The 25,300-nt window shown below is 40.4% G+C and overlaps 1 protein-coding gene across 2 annotated transcripts in view; it reads left to right on the top strand.

The window, feature by feature from the left end:
- TINAG (tubulointerstitial nephritis antigen) overlaps positions 1 to 25,300 on the top strand; it is a 278,683-nt gene that overhangs the window by 114,544 nt on the left and 138,839 nt on the right. For both annotated transcript variants that reach the window (XR_011312426.1, XM_069726763.1), the window contains exons 3-5: positions 17,884 to 17,973; positions 18,548 to 18,662; positions 24,298 to 24,421. Coding sequence is in view for 1 of the 2 variants with exons in the window: in XM_069726763.1 (XP_069582864.1) it covers positions 17,884 to 17,973; positions 18,548 to 18,662; positions 24,298 to 24,421 (329 nt within the window). In the remaining variant the exon portion in view is untranslated. The remainder of the gene's footprint in view (positions 1 to 17,883; positions 17,974 to 18,547; positions 18,663 to 24,297; positions 24,422 to 25,300) is intronic.

The raw sequence follows: 25,300 nt of genomic DNA, 5'->3' as shown, positions 1-25,300 counted from the left end.
GTACGGGCCTCTCGGGAGTCTGTGCGTGCCTGCCGGGGGTCTGTGCAGGCCTGCTGGGGCTCTGTGCACCGTGCGGGGCTCTGTGTGGCGTGTCAGGGCTCTGTGCAGTGTGCTGGGGCTCTGTGCTGCATGTGGGGCTCTGTGCGTGTGTGCTGGGGCTCTGTGCGGCGTGCCAGGGCTCTGTGCAGCGTACGGGGCTCTGTGCATGTGTGCTGGGGCTCTGTGTGGCGTGCAGGGCTCAGTGCGGCGTTCGGGGCTCTGCGCGGCGTGCCGGGGCTCTGTGCGGCATGCCAGGGCATTGTGCGGCGTGCGGGGCTCTGTGCGGCGTGCCGGGGCTCTGTGCGGGATGCCGGGCTCTGTGCCTTTGTGCAGGCATCTTCTGATGGGACTACAAGTCCCATCAGACGATGCCTACTACAGTGACAGTGATTGACACATTAGCCACTGATGGGACAGTAGTAGCCCCATCATCCGGCTAATGTGTTGAATGAAAAAAAACATACATGCTACATACATGCTACATACATGCTACGTACATACTACATACTACATAAATATTACATGCATACTACATGCATGCTACATACATACATGCTACATACATACTATATACATGCTACATACATACATACATGCTGCATACATACTACATACATGCTACATACTACATACATACTACATACATGCTACATACATGCTACATGCATACTACATACATACTTCATACATACAACATGCTACATACATACTACATACATGCTACATACAGTACATTTATACATTACATACAGTACATACATACAGACATACAGTACATTAAACATAGAGTTCATACTCACCATTACTTGTCACTTTGTTCCCCAAAGCCAGTGTCATCTGTAAAAAATATGAAAATAACAAACAACCAATATACTCCCTGTCTGCAGAAATCCACAGGTGTCCCGCAATGATTTCCCGTAGAGAACGGCAGCATCAGCTGATGCGACCGCTCTCTAGGGGCTCCAGGAACATAATGATGGGAGGAAGGTATCATTCCGCACTGTATTCCTCCACCGCTGTAAAAAAAAATTGTCCCTAATCTCACTTTTGGTATTGCTGTATGAGAAATTTTCCTATGCAGCAATTGCCATAAAGTGAGACTTTGTCCTAAGGTAACCTCAGTGATGCACTGCAGGAGCCATTGTCTCCTGTCAGTGTGTCCCTGAAGGTCCTATAGAGCAGTGACATCACCCGATGTCACTGTTCTAAAGGAAAAATCATCGTGGGACACTCGTTATTAATTGGACTACGGCGGACAGGTAGTATACGGTTTATTATTTTACATTTTTTGCATGGGCTGAAGTATGGTAAGTATGGTTAAATGAAGAATATTAAAAAACTTTTTTCCTAATGTGTGTGTGTTTTTATTAACCCTTTATTATTATTGAATTAATAATGGATAGGCGTCACAGAGCCCCGCACGCCGCACAGAGCCCAAGCTCACCGCACCGAGCCCCGGCACGCTGCACAGAGCCCCAGCACGCCGCACAGAGCCCAGGCACACACGCACAGAGCCCCGGCACGCTGCACAGAACCCCGGCACACACGCTCAGAGCCCCGGCAGGCCCAAACAGGGCACCGGCACACACACACAGAGCCCTGGCGCACACGCACAGAGCCCCGGCACGCCGCACAGACCCCAGGCAGGCAAGCACAGACCCCCCACGGTCACGCACAAACCCCGCCCGCACACACACGCAGTCTCCACCCATGCACCGCCCACACTCTATTATAGAGCATCATTGCACTATAGGAACTTCTGATTCCGGTGGCCAATATCGCAAAAGTTTCAGAACTCGGTATCGGAATTTCGATACATCAAATATTGGCCGATACCCGATATTTGCAGTATCAGAATGCTCAACACTAGCCATCAAACAAAGAAGAACTGCTTACATTTTTGCACCAGAAGCAGTGTGAAAGACTGGTGGAAAGCATGCCAAGACGCATGAAAGCGGTGATTAAAAATCATGGTTATTTCACTAAATATTGATTTCTGAACTCTTCCTGAGTTAAAACAGTAGTATTGTTGTTTCTGAATGATTATGAACTTGTTTTCTTTGCATTATTTGAGGTCTGAAAGCACAGTTTTTTTTTTTTTTTACCATTTTTCTTTGTCAGAAAAAAAGTACAAAATTTATTGCTTGGAAATTCGGAGACATGTTGTCAGAAGTTTATAGACTAAAAGAACAATTTACATTTTACTCAAAAATATACCTATAAAGAGATAAATCAGACAAACTGAATATTTTGCAGTGGTTTCTTAGTTTTTGCCAGAGCTGTATATATAGTTATTATTTTTATTTTTTATTATTATTATTATTAGACATTTTTATTGCGCCATTTATTCCATGGCGCTTTAAAAAAAATATTAAATTGTATTTGATACTTCTCACACCCATATAGAGAAAGGAATCAAGTTACTATCTCTTATCTATAAATTGTCTGCCATGGGGATGATGACATGGAGAAAATAAGCAACCATACTGACCTACTCTCCATGTAGGCATTTGGAATACATCTTAATATAAATCTTCATTTTAATCTCAATCTGCTAAATTTATGATACTGTACAAACTAAAAACATCTATAATTACCCATTTATTTATAACAGCATATGGCATTTTGACTGTGAAGATAACTGGCTATGATTGGGTTAATGATCCTCGTAGCCTCTCTGGCGTTCTATAACCATAGAAACAACTGCATCCCATATGATGCGCATGTCCTAGGGTTTGACGTGGCCATATTTGATTGGATCTGAGAAAGGAACAACATGATTGGCCAGTGCGGGAGCACAAAAGGGCAGGGGGTGGGGTCTTTTCTATAAAGGCCTGGCGTCTGTGCGGCCGCTCGCAGATCTCATTGTGGCCAATATAAACAAAATAGCAATGATCCCATATGTGCTAAGTATATGAAAAATCACAAAAAGATTATTATAATTGCCTCCTGATGTGCCCACCAGTAATAAGGGAGAGAAAAATGCGTTGAGGTGATGAATACGTTATTATAAGTTATATTAGAGCATAAAGTAGGGACTGGATGAATCATTGTTGCCAGTTAGCCAATAGATGTATCGGTTTCATATTTGAGCTATTAATTGATCATGTGGTCTGCTACTGAGATTAGGGATCAGGTGATATACAATAGGAGTATTACTCCCCACACTCAAATATTTTGCTTGCACTGTACTTCTAGGTGTTATCAAACAAATGGGCAAAGTGCAATATCTCTTCATCAGTAAATAAGAGGGATCAACCAATTTGTATCAAGGTGATCCCTTTGAATAGGGACAGTTTATTTGGAAGATCTGGACCTCTGGATATTTTGTCTTATAAATATAGTGCAATATATATGTTATAGAGACTTAGGTATTGAACAATGAGATATCTAATAACAAAACAACACATAAAGGAATATAGATTATAATTCCTATAAATAGATTTGATAGTGAGTGTTTTATATAGATATAAAGTTCATTATGGAATGCATAATTACTAATTTATTTTATATCTTATTAATATCTACGATATGACCCAAGTGCACACCAAAGGCTGTGGTGGATAGACTGTAGAAAGCATGGTAGAAAGGTATTGGATTTTTAATTAGTTAAATAAAAGTTAACTTTTATAAAATTTTTAGTCCACCTCAGTCAGCGATACAGATGACACTGCACCTCACTCTGAAAACACTCTCTTGCAGCAGTATTTTCAGCAAAAGCTGGTCATACAAAGTATTGACTTGGAGGGCTGAATACAAGCAGTTGTCACAATTTTCAGATTTATATTTTTAAAATACTGTAGTTTGAAAGCAATGAATCACTTCCTTTACACTTCACAAATACTTGCTACTTTGTATTGGTGTATCACATAAAATCCCATTAAATTACATTTAAAGGGAACCTGTCACCTGAATTTGGCGGGACTGGTTTTGGGTCATATGGGCGGAGTTTTCGGGTGTTTGATTCACCCTTTCCTTACCCGCTGGCTGCATGCTGGCTGCAATATCGGATTGAAGTTCATTCTCTGTCCTCCATAGTACACGCCTGCGCAAGGCAAGATTGCTTTGCGCAGGCGTGTACTATGGAGGACAGAGAATGAACTGCAATCCAATATTGCAGCCAGCATGCAGCCAGAGGGTAAGGAAAGGGTGAATCAAACACCTGAAAACTCCGCCCATATGACCCAAAACCAGTCCCGCCAAATTCAGGTGACAGAGTCCCTTTAAGTTTGTTGGTGTAACGTGAAAAAGTTCATGGGGTAGGAATACTTTTTTCAAGTCACTTCAGTTACATAAGTTCATATTTACGCAGGTTGAAAAAAGACAAAGGGTCATCATGTTCAACATTTTGGCACCAGTTAAACTTTCTCTTTTGCTAGAAAACTCATTTAGGCCATGTTCACATGTTCAGTATTTGGTCAGTATTTTGCATCAGGATTTGGAAACCAAAACCGAGAGTGGAACAGTCAGGGAAGAGGCATAATAGAAGCATGTGCATTTCTGCATTTTTCAACAACTCCTGATTTTGGCTTACAAGTACTGATGTAAAATACTGATAATTGCTGAACGTATGAATATGGCCTTATAATAATCCCACTCCTGCTCAGGGAGATTTACATTTCCCTCCAGGTTTGCAATGCTTTTGAGTGTTACAAGCTACATATTTATATCCCTGACCTGGGTTTCCAAATGTACAGCACACTGGCATATAGCTCAGATTTTTTTACCATCAAATGGCTATTCAAGACATGCATAGATTTCACAAGAGACACAACTCAATAGCTTTCCTCTTGGAGTTCATATTTAAATGGGAATAAATGACCAAAATATATAAGCAAAATCAAATAAAGACAACAACACTTCTTATCTTGCTATGTTTTTGTGTTGAATTATAGTATAGCGTTAAACTTTGCAGTGATATGCTTCCTTGCACTTAATTACAATCCTTGCCCTACTCAGCAAGCCTTGCTTGAAATCTCTCGAGCTTGAAAAGTTAGCAAGCGTCAACTACAGTAATTAACTAATTAACACTGAAAAGATTGAAAAACCTTTCTCCCCTTAACCTGAAACTTTAATCACCACAAAGATGAACAAACAGACATCATCCCAAAACAAATAAACCAATTGCACAGTTATCATAGACTTTGGTATTGTGTTAAGCTATGTACATATCTGCTTTATTGCACTTCATTGTGGTCCAGTACCACTCAGGTAGAGAGGTGTTATATTTAAAGGAGCACTCTCTACAAAAATGTAATCCCTTAAACATTTGTAAATAATTGTCTAAATATGTATGCAATATTGTGTAGTTGTACTACCATACTTATCAATTGTTGCCTTCCCAGGTTTCCTGTGTTACTCTCTTCTGCATTGCATGACTTCAATTTTGACTAGCTGGAAAACACAGGTTTATGTATAGGCCGGTAGTCACTTTTCCTATATTTACTATGTAAACTTGTGGAGCCTCAGAATCAAGGATCGGAGCTGCACTGGAAAGTGGGCAAGCACGCAATTGTTAAGTATTTTTATACAAGTACACTGTTTTACATATGCTTTTAGAAAGGATTAGGGGATAACATTTAACATAACTCCTTAAATTGCACATGAAGATATATTGATTGTTGCTATATGTCTCGGTGTCTCTTGTTGTTTCCTATCTGTATATATTAATGAGGATATGTAAGCGGGGTCTACAATAAACACAAAAAAGTCTGTAAAAGGTTTAAATTCTGAAAAACTTCTCAACGTCTTCTGTATCAGAAAGCAATTACTCATTATAATGAAATGAACTGTATACAGCTACAGCGAGGTTAAGAGAGTTCCAAATATATTTAATTTTTCATGTTATTTACTGTCACTTTTGTTAGGTTTCTTTTTTCCTCTGTTGCAAGCCTGACAATACTACCAAGAAGTTACAATAACCAAAAACACATTATCTCCAGCTGCTCTATTTTTTCCCTTTCTTTTTGTTTGTAATAATAAAAAGTCAACCACAGTAGTTTATCTTGAACCTTAGCAGAGTTTATCTCTAGAGTTGCGTTCAGTTTTTTGCTTGCAAAACTTTTAAAAGTAAATAAAAGACATTATAGAGAGCTTGTTACTATGATCTCAATTCTTTACTTTCAATCTGTTTTTCTCAGTAAAAAGTGCATTCTACCACACTTTGTTATGTTTTAACCTTAACCATATTCCCCCCTAAATGCCCCCAAAATAAGCCCTAGTTAAAATTAGAGTCAGAGTAGTTGTTAGGGGGATGCAAACTGGGCAATTTCCGAGTACCTCCACTCTGTTTGGGGACCACAGGATTTCTATTATGAGGTTAAGACTGCTTAACCGCTTTACCACCCTCCCCCAAGGTGGTTTGAACGTTAATGACCAGGCCAATTTTGGCAATTCGGTCCAGTATTAGTTTCTAAGGTAATAACTCTGGAACGCTTCAAAGGTTTCCGCTGATTCTGAGAATAAGTTTTCAACACATATTGTACTTCATTATTGTAGTAAAATGTCTTCAATATAACTTGCATTTATTTGAGAAAAGAAAGGAAATTTTGGGAAAATGTGGAAAATATTTCAATTTTCAAACTATGAAGTCTTATGCCCTTAAATTAGAGAGATATCACACAAAATAGTTAATAAATAACATTTCCCACATGTCTACTTTACATCAGCACAATTTTGAACAAATTTTGATTCTTGAGAAAGTTTTAAGGGTTAAAAGTTGATCAGCGTTTTCTCATTTTTCCAACAAAATTTACAAAACCACTTTTTTAGGGACCACATTACATTTGAAATGACTTTGAGGGGTCTATATGGTCGAAAATAGCCAAAAATGATGCATAATTCTAAAAACTGTGCCCCTCAAGGTGCTCAAAACCACATTTAAGATGTTTATTAACCCTTCAGGTACATCACAGGAATTTTTGGAATGTTGAAAAAAATGAACACTTTTTTTCACAAATATTTTCATTTAGACCCAAATATTTTTATTTTCACAAGGGGAAAAGGAAAAATGGACCACAAAGTTTGTTTTGCAATTTGTCTTGAGCATTCCGAAACCCCATATGTGGGGAAAAACTTCTGCTTTGGCACACAGCAGAGCTTGGAAGGGAAGGGGCACCATTTGACTTTTTCAATGCATAATTTGCTGGAACAATTAGCGGACACCATGTCGCGGTCGGAGAGTTCCCACAAGTGAAACCATTTTTGAAATTAGACTTCTCAGGGAACTTATCTAGATGTGTAGTGAGCACATTGAGCCCTTAGATGCTTCACAAATGTTTAAAATGTTAAGCCGTGAAAATAAAAAAATAACATTTTGCCAACAAAAATGTTTTTAGCCCCAAAATTTGTATTTTCATAAGTGTAACAGGAGAAATAGCACCATACAATTTGAAGTGCAATTTTTCCTGAGTACACAGATTCCCCATATTAGAGAGAAAACGAATGATTGGGCATATGGCAGGGCTCAGAAGGAAAGGAGTGTCATTTGACTCTGAGCGCAAACTTTGCTGGAATCATGCCATATCTCATTTTGAGAACCTCTGATTTGCCTAAACAGTGAAAATTCTAACAATTGACCCCATTTTGGAAACTAGACCCCTCAAGGAATGTATTTAGATGTGTGTTGAGTAACTTGAGCCCACAGGTGCTTCATAAAAGTTTATAATGTTAAGCCGTGAAAATAAAAATCCCATTTTACCCGCAAAAATGATATTTTAGCCCCAATTTTTTATTTTAACAAGGGTAAAAGGAGACATGCAATTTGTTGTGCAATTTTTCCTGAGTATGCTGACACCCCATATCTAGAGGAATACTACTTTTGAGGCACAATGCAGCGCTCAGAAGGGAAGAAGCACTATAATGGAGTTGAGATTTTGCTGGAAAGGTTTGAGGGTGCCATGTCACATTGGCAGAGCCCCTGAGGTGTCAGAAGAAAAGAAACCTCCATATGTGAACTCATTTTACAATCTACAACCTCCAATGAATTCATCTTGGGGTGCCGTGATCATATTTACACGGCATATGGCTCAAATAATTTTTTACCACCACAGAGCAGTGAAGAAATAATGAATTATATTTTTACCACTAAAATGTTTTTTGAGCCCAAAGTTTTTTAATTTTTTTAAAGGGTTAATAGGGCATTTTTTAACAACAAACTGAGGTCCATTTTTCACTGAGTGTGCCAGTACCTTATATGTAATTGGAAAATATTTTTCAGGCATAGTTCACTTCTCAGAAGTGAAGGAGCATCTTACTAATATTGCAGATGTTACTGTTATGGTTTTTGGGCCACTTGTAGAGCCCCTTAATCATGATATACCATTATTAAGACTCCTTAGCTGAAACATGTCAGTTATTCTATGGATACACTGTAGTTGCCATTATGTCAATTTAAATCTTTGGATTAATAAACCTGAAGTTTTAATTTTATACTTTACCAGTCATCGGTCGAGAAAAATTTTCTTCTTCTCTAAAGTTAAAGATGACACATTTCCTTTGTATTTTATGCAAACAATATTAATGATATAGTCATCTTTAACATTTTAAAATTACAGAAAGGAAAATGGGCCAATGCTAAAGTTTCCTCTGGACATGTGTGTGCTCAAATAACTTTGACAAAGGTTTCAGATCTTAGGAAAAGTCAGGTGATGCAAATTTTCCAGCTTTATAAAAACCCAGCCTTCCTTAACCTTATGCCAAAAGTAGCAGTCATGGGTTCTTCTAAGCAGCTGTCTAGCACTCTGAAAATGAAAATGGTGGAGGACCACAATGCAGGAAAAGGGTATAAGATAGCAACGCATTTTCAAGTTGCCCTTTCTTCAGTTCAAAATGCAATTAAGAAATGGCAATTAACAGTAACATTAGAGGTAAAGATAAGGTCCGGAAGACTATGCAAAATTTCAGTTAGAGCAGCTCGTAGGATTGCAAATCATAACCCTCGCTTCACTGCAAAAGACATTCAGAAAAATGTAGCAGACTCTGGGGTTGTGGTGCATTGTTTTACTGTTCAGAGAAACCTGCACAAATATGGCCTTCATGGAAGAATCATCAGAAGAAAACCTCTCCTGAGTCCTCACCATAAAATTCAGAGTCAGAAGTATGCAAAAGAACATCCAAACAAGCCTCATGCATTTTGGAAACAAGTCCTGTGGACCAATTGGGTTATAATAGAATTCTATGGCCACAATGATCAAAGGTGTGTGTGAAGAAAAGAGGCACAACATTTCAGCATAAGAACATCTTGCCAAGAAATTGTTGATGCAAACAACACCATCTGTAAAAAAGCTGAACTTGAAAAAGGATGGTTCTACAAATGGATAATAATCCTAAACACACATCAAAATCCACAATACACTATTTCAAAAGGAGCAAGCTGAAGGTTTCACAATGTCCCTTATAGGCCCCTGGTCTGTACATTATTGAATAATTGGCTAGACCTCAAAATAGCAGTGTGTGAAAGGTGACCCAGGAATCTCCTAAAACTGGATAGATTTTCCAAGAAATATTGGATAAAAATCACTCAAACAAGAGCTGAAAGACTCGTGTCTGGCTACAAAAAGTGTTTACAAGCTGTGATACTTTGCAAAGAGGGTTCTACTAACCATGCAGGGTGCCCAAACGTTTGCATCAGCCCATTTTCATTTTTGCAATTATTACAATGTAAAATAAATAAAAAATATATTGTATATATTTTTCCCAAGATAACTATATATATAACATAACATGAGTAAGGCTTCTTAGCTGAAACGCTAATATATATTTATATATATTTATATATATATATATATATATATATAGTGCTTTGCAAAAAAGAAAAAAAAAGAGCATGAACCGCACATCCCAAAATCATACGTTGATCTAAAGCCGCTAGGCAAAAATTAATATAACTGAATATGAGGTTTCCAGTTTAACATTCTGATCAGAGTGTATGAAGCCCACTGCCCCTTCACGGCAAACCTCGTAGTGGGTCCTATCGCCCTAACGGAGCGGAGCCGTGTGGCGCCCACCGCCACAGCGGCCATGCACCAGCAGGGCGGACGGCCTGTTGGAGGAAGGTGAGTTTTAGTGCTTCCTTCATTTTGGTGTTGGTGCTGTGTGGCGGCCATTGTTGCTGTGGCTTTGTGCTGGTGGGGCGGCGCGGTTTGCAGTCTTGGGGACTCAGTCTTGCAGCATGGGTGGTGTGGGGCAACAGGCCGTCCGCCCTGCTGGTGCATGGCCGCTGTGGCGGTGGGCGCCGCACGGCTCCGCTCCGTTAGGGCGATAGGACCCACTACGAGGTTTGCCGTGAAGGGGCAGTGGGCTTCATACAGTCTGATCAGAATGTTAAACTGAAAACCTCATATTCAGTTATATTAATTTTTGCCTAGCGGTTTTAGATCAACGTATGATTTTGGGATGTGCGGTTCATGCTCTTTTTTTTCTTTTTTGTAAAGCATGTTCTAGTCTTCTTCTTGGACCAGCACTCCTCCCATTTGGCTCAGGTGATTTTAATTAGCAGGAGACTGCAAAGTAAGGGGTCTAGCCCATTTTGGCTCTCACTGAAGAGCTGCAGGAAGGAGAGTTTAAGTGCTTCCTTCATTTTGGTGTTGGTGCTGTGTGGTGGCCATTGTTGCTGTGGCTTTGTGCTGGTGGGGCGGCGCGGTCTGGAGTCTTGGGGACTCAGTCTTGCAGCATGGGTGCTGTGGGGCAACAGGCCATCCGCCCTGCTGGTGCATGGCCGCTGTGGCGGTGGGCGCCGCACGGCTCCGCTCCGTTAGGGCGATAGGACCCACTACGAGGTTTGCCGTGAAGGGGCAGTGGGCTTCATACAGTCTGATCAGAATGTTAAACTGAAAACCTCATATTCAGTTATATTAATTTTTGCCTAGCGGCTTTAGATCAACGTATGATTTTGGGATGTGCGGTTCATGCTCTTTTTTTTCTTTTTTGTAAAGCATGTTCTAGTCTTCTTCTTGGACCAGCACTCCTCCCATTTGGCTCAGGTGATTTTAATTAGCAGGAGACTGCAAAGTAAGGGGTCTAGCCCATTTTGGCTCTCACTGAAGAGCTGTAGGAAGGTGAGTTTAAGTGCTTCTTTCATTTTGGTGTTGGTGCTGTGTGGCGGCCATTGTTGCTGTGGCTTTGTGCTGGTGGGGTGGCGCGGTCTGGAGTCTTGGGGACTCAGTCTTGCAGCATGGGTGCTGTGGGGCAACAGGCCGTCCTCCCTGCTGGTGCATGGCCGCTGTGGGGGTGGGCGCCGCACGGCTCCGCTCCGTTAGGGCGATAGGATCCACTACGAGGTTTGCCGTGAAGGGGCAGTGGGCTTCATACAGTCTGATCAGAATGTTAAACTGAAAACCTCATATTCAGTTATATTAATTTTTGCCTAGCGGCTTTAGATCAACGTATGATTTTGGGATGTGCGGATCATGCTCTTTTTTTTCTTTTTTGTAAAGCATGTTCTAGTCTTCTTCTTGGACCAGCACTCCTCCCATTTGGCTCAGGTGATTTTAATTAGCAGGAGACTGCAAAGTAAGGGGTCTAGCCCATTTTGGCTCTCACTGAAGAGCTGGAGGAAGGTGAGTTTAAGTGCTTCCTTCATTTTGGTGTTGGTGCTGTGTGGCGGCCATTGTTGCTGTGGCTTTGTGCTGGTGGGGCGGTGGGGTCAGGAGTCTTGGGGACTCAGTCTTGCAGCATGGGTGCTGTGGGGCAACAGGCCGTCCTCCCTGCTGGTGCATGGCTGCTGTGGCGGTCGGCGCCGCACGGCTCCGCTCCATTAGGGCGATAGGACCCACTACTAGGTTTGGCATGAAGGGGCAGTGGGCTTCATACAGTCTGATCAGAATGTTAAACTGAAAACCTCATATTCAGTTATATTAATTTTTGCCTAGTGGCTTTAGATCAACGTATGATTTTGGGATGTGCGGTTCATGCTCTTTTTTTTCTTTTTTGTAAAGCATGTTCTAGTCTTCTTCTTGGACCAGCACTCCTCCCATTTGGCTCAGGTGATTTTAATTAGCAGGAGACTGCAAAGTAAGGGGTCTAGCCCATTTTGGCTCTCACTGAAGAGCTGGAGGAAGGTGAGTTTAAGTGCTTCCTTCATTTTGGTGTTGGTGCTGTGTGGCGGCCATTGTTGCTGTGGCTTTGTGCTGGTGGAGCGGCGCGGTCTGGAGTCTTGGGGACTCAGTCTTGCAGCATGGGTGCTGTGGGGCAACAGGCCGTCCTCCCTGCTGGTGCATGGCCGCTGTGGCGTGGGCGCCACACGGCTCCGCTCCGTTAGGGCGATAGGACCCACTACGAGGTTTGCCGTGAAGGGGCAGTGGGCTTCATACAGTCTGATCAGAATGTTAAACTGAAAACCTCATATTCAGTTATATTAATTTTTGCCTAGCGGCTTTAGATCAACGTATGATTTTGGAATGTGCGGTTCATGCTCTTTTTTTTCTTTTATGTAAAGCATATATATATATATATATATATATATATATATAGCAAAAAGATTGGAACACCACATTAAATTAAGCACATTGGGTGCAAAGCCTCCCATGCAAAGAATCCCTTTCTTGCAGAACAATATAGAAAATAGAAAAAACAGGCAGCACTCCTACACTTATCAAAAATCAGAAGAACATTAATAGCTATGATGTCGTGGTGACTAGGGTTGAACGACTTTTCCTTTTTTGGGGTCGAGTCGGGTTTTGCGAAACCCGACTATCTCAAAAGTCGAGTCGAGTGAAATTGGCCGATTTTCTCGAAAAGCCGGGAATCGACCGAAACACGAAACCCAATGCAAGTCAATAGGGAAGCATAGTCGGCAGTGAGTGGGGGCCAGGAAAACACCTACAGTGCCCATTTTAATGGCAAAAACATCCATTCTGGTTACTGAAGCTTGTCAATCTTAATTTACCTTATAATAATAGTTAGGCATTGGAAATTGGGGGTCATTTGGCTAACGTTGTGGGGGGTAGGGCTGGTTCAAGTATTTAGTGGGCCCAGGAAATGTGGACCACGTCATGGCAGTGGAGCACGGAGAGGTAAGTATTTCAACTTTGCAAGTGCTGTGATCCTGAGCAAGCAGGGGGGCCCACTCGTTGGCATTGGCACTGCCACAGGACCCCTCAAAGTACGGCGGTGTGTTTGCACGGCGGGGGCGCCTCCCACCGGCAGCGACACTTTTGCGTATTATGAGGGGCCCTGTGCCAGTGACGTCGCCAACGAGTATTCCCCCCCACCTGATGAAGGAACCTGCCCTTTCATCTGCACCTTCCTCTTTGTCCCCGTGTAAGGTGGTATGGTATGCGGGAAGGGGAACCTGACTTTCAGCAGGGTCACATTCTGGCTGTGTAGCGTGCACGGGGAATGTAGCGGTCTGGGTCAATGTACCAGCAGGCTCATCTATCACTGGCTGGGCATTGGGCTGGATAAGGGGGAAACACAGATATAGGCCCAAATAATAAAGTGGGCTAAATGCAGTTCAAAATTGGTAACAGGACTAACCAGGGGGCATTGCTTTGTTCAGTGGAGTACAACTGTAATGAGAGGCTGACACAGTGAGTAGGCCCAAATCAGTAAGTAGGCTAAATGCAGTTCAAAATTGGTAACAGAAGTAAACAGGCGGCACTGGTTTGTTCAGTGGAGAACAGCAAGGAGCGGCAGACACCGATAGTAGGGCCAACAAAACAAGTAGGTCAAATGCAGTGTTATATTAAAAACAATTTAACGAGAGCCTGAAGATAGAATCCAGGGAAAGGCAACCTGGAGAACACCTTGGAGCGGCAGACACCGTCTCTACAACCGAGAACCAACTTGTAGGCCTAATGCAGTGTTGTTTCAACAACTACTTAGCGAGAGCTTGAAGATGGAAGCTAGGGAGAGGCAACCTGGAGAACACCTTGGAGCGGCAAACACCGTCTCTAGAACCCAGACCCAATTTGTAGGCCTAATGCAGTGTTGTATCAACAACTACTTAACAAGAGCTTGAAGATAGAAGCTAGGGAGAGGCAACCTTGAGAACACCTTGGAGCGGCAGACACCGTCTCTAGAACCCAGACCCAACTTGTAGGCCAAATGCAGTGTTGTTTCAACAACTACTTGACGAGAGCTTGAAAATAGAAGCTAGGGAAAGGCAACCTTGAGAACACCTTGGAGCGGCAGACACTGTCTCTAGAACCCAGACCCAACTTGTAGGCCTAATGCAGTGTTGTTTCAACAACTACTTAACGAGAGCTTGAAAATAGAAGCTAGGGAGAGGCAACCTGGAGAACACCTTGGAGTGGTAGACACCGTCTCTAGAACCAGACCCAACTTGTAGGCATAATGCAGTGTCGTATCAACAACTATTTAACGAGAGCTTGAAGATAGAAGCTAGGGAGAGGCAACCTTGAGAACAACTTGGAGCGGCAGACAACGTCTCTACAACCCAGACCCAACTTGTAGGCCTAATGCAGTGTCATATCAACAACTACGTAATGAGAGCTTGAAGATAGAAGCTAGGGAAATGCAACCTTGAGAACACCTTGGAGCGGCAGACACCGACTCTACAACCCAGAACCAACTTGTAGGCCTAATGCAGTGTTGTTTCAACAACTACTTAACGAGAGCTTGAAGATAGAAGCTAGGGAGAGGCAACCTGGAGAACACCTTGGAGTGGCAGACACCGTCTCTAGAACCCAGACCCAACTTGCAGGCCTAATGCAGTGTCGTATCAACAACTACTTAACAAGAGCTTGAAGATAGAAGCTAGGGAGAGGCAACCTTGAGAACACCTTGGAGCGGCAGACACCGTCTCTAGAACCCAGACCCAACTTGTAGGCCAAATGCAGTGTTGTTTCAACAACTACTTAACGAGAGCTTGAAAATAGAAGCTAGGGAGAGACAACCTGGAGAACACCTTGGAGCGGCAGACACCGTCTCTAGAACCCAGACCCAACTTGTAGGCCTAATGCAGTGTCGTATCATCAACTACTTAACAAGAGGTTGAAGATAGAAGCTAGGGAGAGGCAACCCTGAGAACACCTTGGAGCGGCAGACACTGTCTCTAGAACCCAGACCCAACTTGTAGGCCTAATGCAGTGTTGTTTCAACAACTACTTAACGAGAGCTTGAAGATAGAAGCTAGGGAGAGGCAACCTTGAGAACACCTTGGAGCTGCAGACACCGTCTCTACAACCCAGACCCAACTTGTAGGCCTAATGCAGTGTTGTTTCAACAACTACGTAACGAGAGCTTGAAGATAGAAGCTAGGGAGAGGCAACCTGGAGACCACCTTGGAGCGGCAGACACCGTCTCTAGAACCCAGACCCAACTTGTAGACCTAATGCAGTGTCGTATCAACAACTACTTAATGAGAGCTTCAAGATAGAAGCTAGGGATAGGCAACATGGAGAACACCTTGGAGCGGAAGACACAGTTTGTAGACGCCAACAAAACTTGTGGCCCCAAGGCAGTTTTAAAATTATGACAGGCTGAAAACCAGACAATTGCAGCTCTTTTTTTTTTAGAGGAGGACAGCTGCATTGAGTGGCGCAGACAGACACTGCTAGAAGGCCTTACACCACAAAGTTGGCTGGCTGCAGGTTTAAAAAAGGTTACATGGGTACACGGGCAGCATTGGTGTGGTCAGCGGAGGACAATTGGAACGAGGGACCACAGACAGACTTAGCAGGCCTAAAATAAAAAAAATTAGGCTCAATGCAGCTTCGATTATGTGGTAGGGGTAAACAGACAGCATTGGTGTGGTCAGCGGAGGACAACTTGAAGGAGGGACCGCAGACAGACTTAGTAGGCCTCAAACAACAAAATAGGCTCAATGCAGCTTCGATTATGTGGTAGGGGTTCACAGGCAGCATTGGTGTGGTCAGCGGAGGACAATTTGATGGAGGGACCGCAGACAGACTTAGTAGGCCTAAAATAAATAAATTAGGCTCCATGCAGCTTCGATTATGTGGTAGGGGTACACAGGCAGCATTGGTGTGGTCAGCAGAGGACAATTTGAAGGAGGGACCGCAGACAGACTCAGTAGGCCTAAAACAACAAAATAGGCTCAATGCAGCTTCGATTATGTGGTAGGGGTACACAGGCAGCATTGGTGTGGTCAGCGGAGGACAATTGGAAGGAGTGTCTGACACAGTTAGTACTCCCAAAAAATAAATAGATGTTTTGCATCTTGCAGATTGCAATCTTAATCTCCCACTTGTTTTATTTTTTTCTGGGAGAATTGTGAAGAAATCAGGGCCACTGTATTTGAGTATATTTTCTGTGGCAGAAAATGAAAGACAGATGCCACAGACCGGACTGGCAGTGATGCAGATTTACCAATCTTAACCTCCCACTTGTTTTATTTTTTCTGGGAGAATTGTGAAGAAATCTGGGCCACTGTATTAGAGTATATTTTCTGTGGCAGAAAGTGGCTTGAAGAGATATAACAAAAAAAAAAAAAGGGACAGTACTACAATTACTATCTCCTTACAGTAATCTCAGAAAAGTATGGCAGGCAGCAATAAAAAGGACTGCTGCACACAAAAGTCTAAAGTGTGGATAAACAAACAAGATAGCTGTGCAGAAAGGAAGGAGCAACAGGATTTGTGATTTGAAAAAGCAGTTGGTTTGCACAGCGGCGTACAAACAGCATTGCAGCTATCAGGGAGCCTTCTAGGGCAGCCCAATAAGCTACAGAGCTGATGAACAAAAATCTAGCCTCCACTGTCCCTGCAAACAAAAGGTGGTGTTGGACAGTGGAAATCGCTACAGCACAAGTGGTTTGGGGGTTAATGTACCCTGCCTAACGCTATCCCTGCTTCTGACGAAGCGGCAGCAACCTCTCCCTATACTCAGATCGGCAGCAGTAAGATGGCGGTCGGCGTGCACGCCCCTTTATAACCCCTGTGACGCCGCAGAAAGCAAGCCAATCACTGCCATGCCCTTCTCTAAGATAGTGGGGACCAGGACCTATGTCATCACGCTGCCCACACTCTGCGTCCACCTTCATTGGCTGAGAAATGGCACTGAATGCATCATAGAAACGTGACTTTGGCGCGAAGATCGCCGACCGCGTGGCCGACCCCACACAGGGATCGGATCGGGTTTCATGAAACCCGACTTTGCCAAAAGTCGGCGACTTATGAAAATGACCGATCCGTTTCGCTCAACCCTAGTGGCGACGTTTCAGTTACAATGAACCTTTCTCAAGTGCCTTGAAACTTTTTCATGCCACTGTTTGTGACCAGAAGGAGAGGGGTGTAGTGCTATATCTCATGAAAAGATCTACTAATTTAACTGAACTCAATCTAATTGACTTTTGATTGAGTTGATCCGCACTATTAGGAAAAGAAGCCAGTCAGTGTTCAGCATCTTTGGGAACTCCTTCATGATTGGAAAATAATTCCTGGTGACTCCCTGATTTGGTTGTTTGAGAGAATGCCGTGGGTGTGTTTATCCACAATGACCCCTCGTGCCGATGCTAACTATAATGCCCACTAAACCAGTCATAAAGCCACCATCCCATCACAACGACCTTTATGTATGCCATAATGCACCCATAATAGCCACACTACACTTTCACAGTCACAATGCTCGCTTGGTATCCATAGTGCTGCATATGTGGCAAAAAACAATGAAACACATAGATGTAGCAGGCATGATTCAAGTCAATTGCAGCGAATAACTTTTGCATAGACTTCAGTAAATTAGAGACAGGGAAGCAACTAGGACCTAATGGTCGAGACTAGAAAATGGCTTGTGCTTTTACTTTTTACATCTGGGATTATTGATTTGCACAATTTTTCATTCTAAATATGAGAATTGCTTTTTTGCTAAGATTAATTTTTTCTTTATTATTTAGTTTAATAAAGCTGTTTTATTTTGCAGTTATTGTCATGAGAATCAGTGGAGATGTACAGACCATACCTGTCTTGTTGAGCCAGAATTGATTAACTTTATTAATAAAGGCGACTTTGGGTGAGAAAATGAAAAATTAATTTAATCAAAATTCTCCCTCTCTCATGTAAAATATATGAAAAAAGTGGAAATGGTGAATGTTTACAGTCATTAATTATTTTCTGTCTTTGATATGTCTTTTAACTGCACTATCCTAGCACTCTACATAATTTAGCCACAGTAAAACTTACTCAGTAAAATCATTAACATAATATATATTGGTCAGGAAGCTATAATTGATGAGCTCTGAAATCATTATCAAAATACTAACTATATTTAAACATCCATATACTGAAGGAGTAAATTTATTAAAATAGCATTTTTTGCCAGTTATTTTAGTTTTTCATTTGATCAGTCTTTTGGTTGCATTTGGATGCAATTGTGAGTATGGTCTTCCTGTGTTAGCAAGAGCTTTAATTCAGTATCTCAATTTCCTCCAACAATCAAAGCTTAATATGCTTTCTATGGAAAATCACCTAGTGTGAAATAGCGAGAAGTTCAGCATGTTAAATACAGAAGTACAGAAGTTTAAGTACAGAATATTTGTTAGCATGATATAACATAAAGTAAACCAATAACATTTGTTTAATTACAGATGGAAAGCAGACAACTACAGTCAATTTTGGGGCATGACTTTAAGGGAAGGATTTGAATATCGCTTGGGTACTAAATCTCCATCTCCTTCGCTCCTCAGTATGAGTGAAATGACTGTAAGTTTAGGTGATAATAATAATAATAATCTTTATTTATATGGCGCCAACATAGCACCATATGGTAAAAAGTTGATAACTGTATGATCTCTTGGAGCCCCAAGCCCTGATTGATAACTAGAACAGTGGTCCAATGTCTGGGTTGCTGAAGAATTTATGTGGAGATGAGGTTATTTATGCACTCTACACTTCATTCCATTTTTAGGTGATGGAGGTCGCTGAGTACAAAGTTCGGCTACCTCCATCAGTCCTATAGTGTGACCACTGTAGCCTTGAAGGTCCTCTGGAGAGGACAACAAAGAAGCCAGACATAATGTAAGATGAACATGATCAAAGAAAATGACTCCCAAATAACCTAAAATAGAATATTGACAGGGTGATTTATGCTGCTGCATCTGAAAGCAGAAAATGATAGACAAAGATGTTTATGTGATTTGGAGCTGGATTTCAGAGAAGAAAACAGTAAATTTTGAAACGACTCAGTGAAAAGAAAGTCTTGACTTGCTCACACTTTTAATTGAATAATTCCAATATACAGTATTCTAATCTGATAACGTGACCATGGCTATTTCCATTACGTTTATGAATGTTTGATCCTTCATACTAAGCATATATTTACCACATATTTTATAATTTGACACCAATATACATAATTTGTAAGTCAATGAAAAGAAAACTGCAATTAAATATTAATTGAACAATGAGCTTCATAGCTATTTGAGAAAGAGATATTTGAGGTTTCTTTGATTTTATGGCATACATAACATAAAATAACAAACTGTGAATCAAAATTTGTTATTTCAGCAGCTTCACAATCATTATGTTGTCTAGAAAGTCACATAAAGATAATTCCCTAAGGCTTAACAAATCTTTGAACAGAAATTAGTAAATATATAGATATTGGGAATTCAAAATGTTAAACTTTTATTTTTCTTGTCATTCCTCTTGGATGTACTATATTCTTTTTAGTTGACAAAAAAAATTGTGACTGACAGTTCTAATTAGCCACCTCCATTCTTTTACATTACAGACTCTTAAGCCAACTATACGAAAAATGCTAAAAAGACAATCTTAATACATGACTCTAAATATCTAAGTCCAAACTTGGTGAACATGCTGCAGTTTTACATGGGGAACACAATCACTTATTCAGATTATTTAGATTTATTCTTCTTTATAAAGTACATGAAACAAAGTTTTGTACAGTAGTGTTCAAAATAATAGCAGTCCAATATGACTAACCAGATTAATCAGAACAATTATCAAACAATTTACCAGTTCATGCAGTAGATTCTAAGAAGACCTACAGATTCGGCATTCATGATCTGTATGTTTTTGAGTCTGTGTATTAGACTAATTAATTGAAAGGGGGAAGTGTTCAAAATAATAGCAGGATGGCGTTCAATTAGTGAGGTCAGTTATTGTGTGAAGAAACAGGTGTGAACCAGGAGGCACTTTTTATGGGTGAAGCCAGGACAGTAAGTACATGTATTACTCCATGAAAGTCTGAGAAATATGGCTCTTTTGAGACATTGTTCAGAAGAACAGCATACTTTGATTAAAAAGTTGATTGGAGAGGGTAAACCTATATAGAAGTGCAGACAATGATAGGCTGTGCAGCTAAAATTATCTCCAGTGCTTTAAAATGGAAATCCAAACAAGAGAGACATGGCAGAAAATGGAAGACTACCATTCAAATGGATGGAAGAATAGCCAATATGGCAAAGGGTCAGCCAATGATCAGCTCCAGGTTGATCAAAGACAGTCTCAAGATACCTGTGAATACTGTGACAGTTTTAAGACATCTGTGTGACGCTGATCTCTTAGCAAGAAGTCCATGCAAAGTCCCACTGTTAAAAAAACACATGTACTGAAGCGGATACAATTTGCCAAAGAGCACATCAACTGGCTTAAAGAGAAATAGAGAAACATTTTATGGACTGATGAAAGTAAAATTGTTCTTCTTGGATCCAATGGCCACAGACAGTTTGTAAAGATGACCCCCAAACACTGCATTCAAACCACAGTACACTCTGAAGGCAGTGAAGCATGGTGGTGCAAGCATCATGATATGGGCATGTTTATCTTACGATGGTGCCAGAATAATAGAATCATAGAATATTAGAGTTGGAAGGGACTTCAAGGGCTCTCGTGTCCAACCCCCTTCTCAATGTATGATTTACTAAATCATCACAGACAGATGTCTGTCCAGCCTCTAAAGACTTCCATTGAAGGAGAATTCGCAACCTCACATGGCAGCCTGTTCCACTCATTGATCACCCCCACTGTCAAAAAGTTTTTCCTAATATCTAATCTGTATCTTCTCCTTTTCATTTTCACTCCATTGCTTCTTGTGTTTCCATTTGCAAATGAGAATAATGATGATGATCACTCTACACTGTGACATCCCTTCAGATATTTGTGGACAGTTATTAAGTCTTCTCTTAGCCATACCGGTCCGATTTGCCGCATACTAGGGATCATGGACCAGTTTACATATATTAAAATACTTGAAGAGGTCATGTTGCTTTATGCTGAAGAGGATATGCCTTTGAAATGAATGTTTCAACAAGACAATGATAAAAACTCCAGTAAACAAGCAAAATCTTGGTTCCAGTCCAATAAAATTGAGGTTATAGAGTGGCCAGCCCAATCCACGTACCTTAACCCGTACACAAGTGAGGTGACATTAAAAATGCCGTTTCGGAGGCAAAGTCAACAGATTCCAAAAAAATGTGGGATGTAGTATAAGCATCCTGGGCTGGAATAACAGTTGACAGGGGCCAGAAGTTGGTTGACTCTATGCTACATAGATGTGAAGCAGTTCTAAAAAACTGTGGATATACAACTAAATATTAGGTTAGTGATTCACAAGAATACTCATTCTACAAAAAAGTACATATTGTGAATTTGTAAAGACAAATGCAGACGCTGATATTTTTTAGAACAGCTCAATTTTTTTGTCATTTTCTGTAAAGTAGCTAAAATTACATACAATTCTCTTCATGTTTTGAATTAAAAAAACAGTGTGCAATGTTCCCAATGCATGAAAATAAAAACTAGTGTAAAGATTATGTAATTAACTCATGTTTTTGAACACACTGCTATTATTTTGAACACTACTGTACCTGTGCATGTATGTCCACAGTTGCTAAACTCAAATATATTCTTATTTTTCCTAACTTTTATTTTTGTGAAGTGTAATGAATAAATTGTATTTTTCATTTGTTTTACCTCAAAGAAAATGTTCTCTTGTGTGTTAAACTGTTGTATGCTACCCCCTTCTGAAGTATGAATATTGTCATTTTACTTGGAATGAGGACATTTGTTTATATTGTGAATGGCAAATTGTAGTCAATTATGAACTAAAATATTTTCTTTTGCCAAGCCATTAATTTATTTATTTAGTGTACAAAACAGATTTAATAGTTTTTCTACCTGTCCTTGTCATACTTAAAGAGATTTTGCAGTAAATGGCTAAGTGGTAAAATCAAAGGTGAGAAGCATTAAAAAAATAATTGGTGCATTAAGGGGAAATGTACTTATTTAAAGGGAACCCATCACCAGGTTTTTCCCACATTTCCTACTGCCACCACCTTTCAACTCTGTCACAACATTCTAGAATGTTGCATATAAATCTTCAAGACATGCTGCAAAACAAAAAAAGACCTTTGATTATATTTCCCTGTGGGGCCATCCGGTCCAATGGACATTACTGGTCTAGATTCAGCACCTCCTCTCTTCTTGCGATTGCAGTCCTCCTTCTCTGGTTCATGTGGATGACAAGTCTTATGTCATCCATACAGTGTTGCCTTTCACGCTCCTGTGCAGGCATAATTATCTCTGGCCTGCTGAGGGCATAGCAAAGTTCTGTTCTGCACATGTGTGAAGAAGAACCAAAGAGTGCTGGCGCAAGCACATTGTAGTGCTTTGCTCTGCCCCCAACAGGACAGTGATGGGAACACTGTGGGTGATGCAGGATATACTATCATCCATATGAAGCTGAAAAGGAGGACAACAATTGCAAGAAGAGAGGAGGCAATGGACCTAAACAAGCAATGCCCATTGGACCGGACCGCCCCGACCATAGGTAAGTACACAGCATTCAAGAGTGCTGTAACAGGGCTGAAAGGTGGTGGCCGTAGTTTATATAGAAAAACATGGTGACAGGTTCCCTTCAATTAAAGCATTGCTTGTATGGCAGTATGTGTAAGCAATCTTAGACATGTTCTTATGTAAATCATAAGTTTGAGGAGCATAAATAAAATTATCTTAGATCAATGCAGCACACCAAACTGTCATCTGAGTAGAGCAACACCACTGGTCATAGCTGCAAACTTCGTCTCTGCTGTAATCACTTCCTTTCTGCCTTGTCTGAAGTCTTGTTCAGTGTGTAAATGTTCTGAGACAGCAAACAATCAAGGATCAGTGACTTTAGTTAATGACTTTAGTCAATTACGTAAATTTCTCAGGACAAATTTCTATTAAGCAGATCCTTAAAACACCTAAACCAGATATTTTAGTTAAAGAGAACTTGTTACAATGAAAATGCAGTCCATTCTGCAGGCCCCATGTAATAGAACAGAAGGAGCTTAACACAATGATATATATGCTTTTGTAAGAAAAGATTCAGCATAACTTGTGTTTTAATAATCTAAATATCTGCTGCTTCTGGGATTTGGGTCCAGTGGGTGGTCCTATCAGTGACTGACAGTTTAATTTGTATAAGAGTGCATATAATGTGTGTAAAGCTCTGTGAAATTAATGGCACTATATAAGTGAGTAAAATAAATAAGTAAATAAAATAAATATAAAAATAACTGTCAGTCACTGATAGGACCACCCACTGGACACAAATCCCAGAAGCAGCAGATATTTAGATTATTAAAACACAAGTTATGCTGAATCTTTTCTGACAAAACTAGATATCAATCTACTCTGCGCCCCCTGCTCTATGACATGGTGCCTGCATTTTCATGGTGACAGGTTCTGTTTAAGCCCAGAAGGTGGTATACATTAGTTTGTGTTACAAGCAAAATTTGACTGAACTTAGATCTTTGTAAGATCCTTTGATGATCAGAATTAGCTTCAGTTGAAACATCTGAATGCTAGGTTCATAAAACTGTTCTAAATATACTGTTGAAATTGGTTTTTGACTGCTTTCCCTCTAATTTTAGGTGATTTTACAAAAATAGAAATACTGTCAAAGAAAATGTTTTGAGTTTGGTAAAAAAATTTCCTAGCCTTCCTTCATGAAATTATTCTGGGCAAAGTCTCTACCGATCACCCACTTTTTCCAAAATACTTATAATGGTCTTAGAACCAAGGAACAGTGATAGAAATCTGACATGAAATATGAATATCAGAATGAAGGTTTTTCTATACTTTTTACGTGTCCTGTATACATGATACAACAGTTGTGGCTGTCTTACTTATAACAGATTTGGCAGAAAAATTAAGCCCCTAATGTATCAGTAATATTTCCTCAGAATAATTTAAAAGACAATACATAGTTTGCTGTTATGTTTAAATTACTAATTATGATTATAGTCTAATGTAAACATATTTTTCTTTACACTTCTACATTGTAAAAATTAACATTTTATTTATTATACTGGTGTTTTTTTCTATTTAGCATCGCGTATCATCATATGAAGAATTTCCACTGTTTTTCATATCTTCATATAAATGGCCTAACTATATCCACAGACCTTTGGATCAAAAAAATTGTGCTGCATCATGGGCATTTTCTACTGCAAGTAATATATAAATTCTTTTATTTCATTCTACACATTTGTCATTATTATAAAATCTATATTTACACTCATGAATAAGAAAATCTAGAAAAGAAGTCATAAAATGCACATTTGAAATGGCTAGAAATGTTAGCCAGTGATCACCTTTTTATTATTGATTTTGATAATCTAATCTTAGAGAAATAAAAGGTACAGTAATGTTCTGATACAAAAATAGATCCAAGAAAGAAAAGTGGAGGCACAGTACGTGCATAATTGTAACCTTGGACTCACAATGTTCTTATGCCTCCTACGATATGACTTCCAGACCTAGCAAGTCACCGAGTCTCTATTATGAAAGGTGTTTGCATATGTCAAAGTTAATCTTTTTATACTTATTTTTAATTAGTTGAGTCATCTAGACAAGTCCTTCTTAGAATGAAGCTGACGCATGCCAAATTACATTGAGCCTTTTCAAATGAATATACAACTATGTTGTATGCAGCATGAGGTCTGGACTTTATGTTGCAACTCTCCATATTGGCTGTCATTTAGATGATTTTCAATTGTCATGAGTGAGCGTACTCAGATAAGGTGATATCCACGCACGCTCGCGTGCTAATAGAATATCTTCAGTATGCTCGAATACTATGTTTGAGTAACCGTGGCTTCATGTCTCGCAACACATGCAGTGATTGCTTACCAAACAGGCAATTCCTATATGTGTTGAGGCTGTCGAACAGCTGCGAGACATGCAGCCTTGGTGACTCGAACATAGTATCCGAGCATTCCGAAGATACACCATGAGCACACAAGCGTGCTCACTCGTCACTAATTATCAAATTTTAAAAAGTGAAAAATGACATAGAATATAAGGCTACATGTCAACATGTCGAATGACAT

Source organism: Ranitomeya imitator, chromosome 5 (genome assembly GCF_032444005.1).
Source record: "Ranitomeya imitator isolate aRanImi1 chromosome 5, aRanImi1.pri, whole genome shotgun sequence".
In the NCBI taxonomy this organism is placed as follows: domain Eukaryota; kingdom Metazoa; phylum Chordata; class Amphibia; order Anura; family Dendrobatidae; genus Ranitomeya; species Ranitomeya imitator.
Note: the sequence above shows the minus strand (reverse complement) of the source record. Positions and strands in the feature narration are given on the sequence as shown.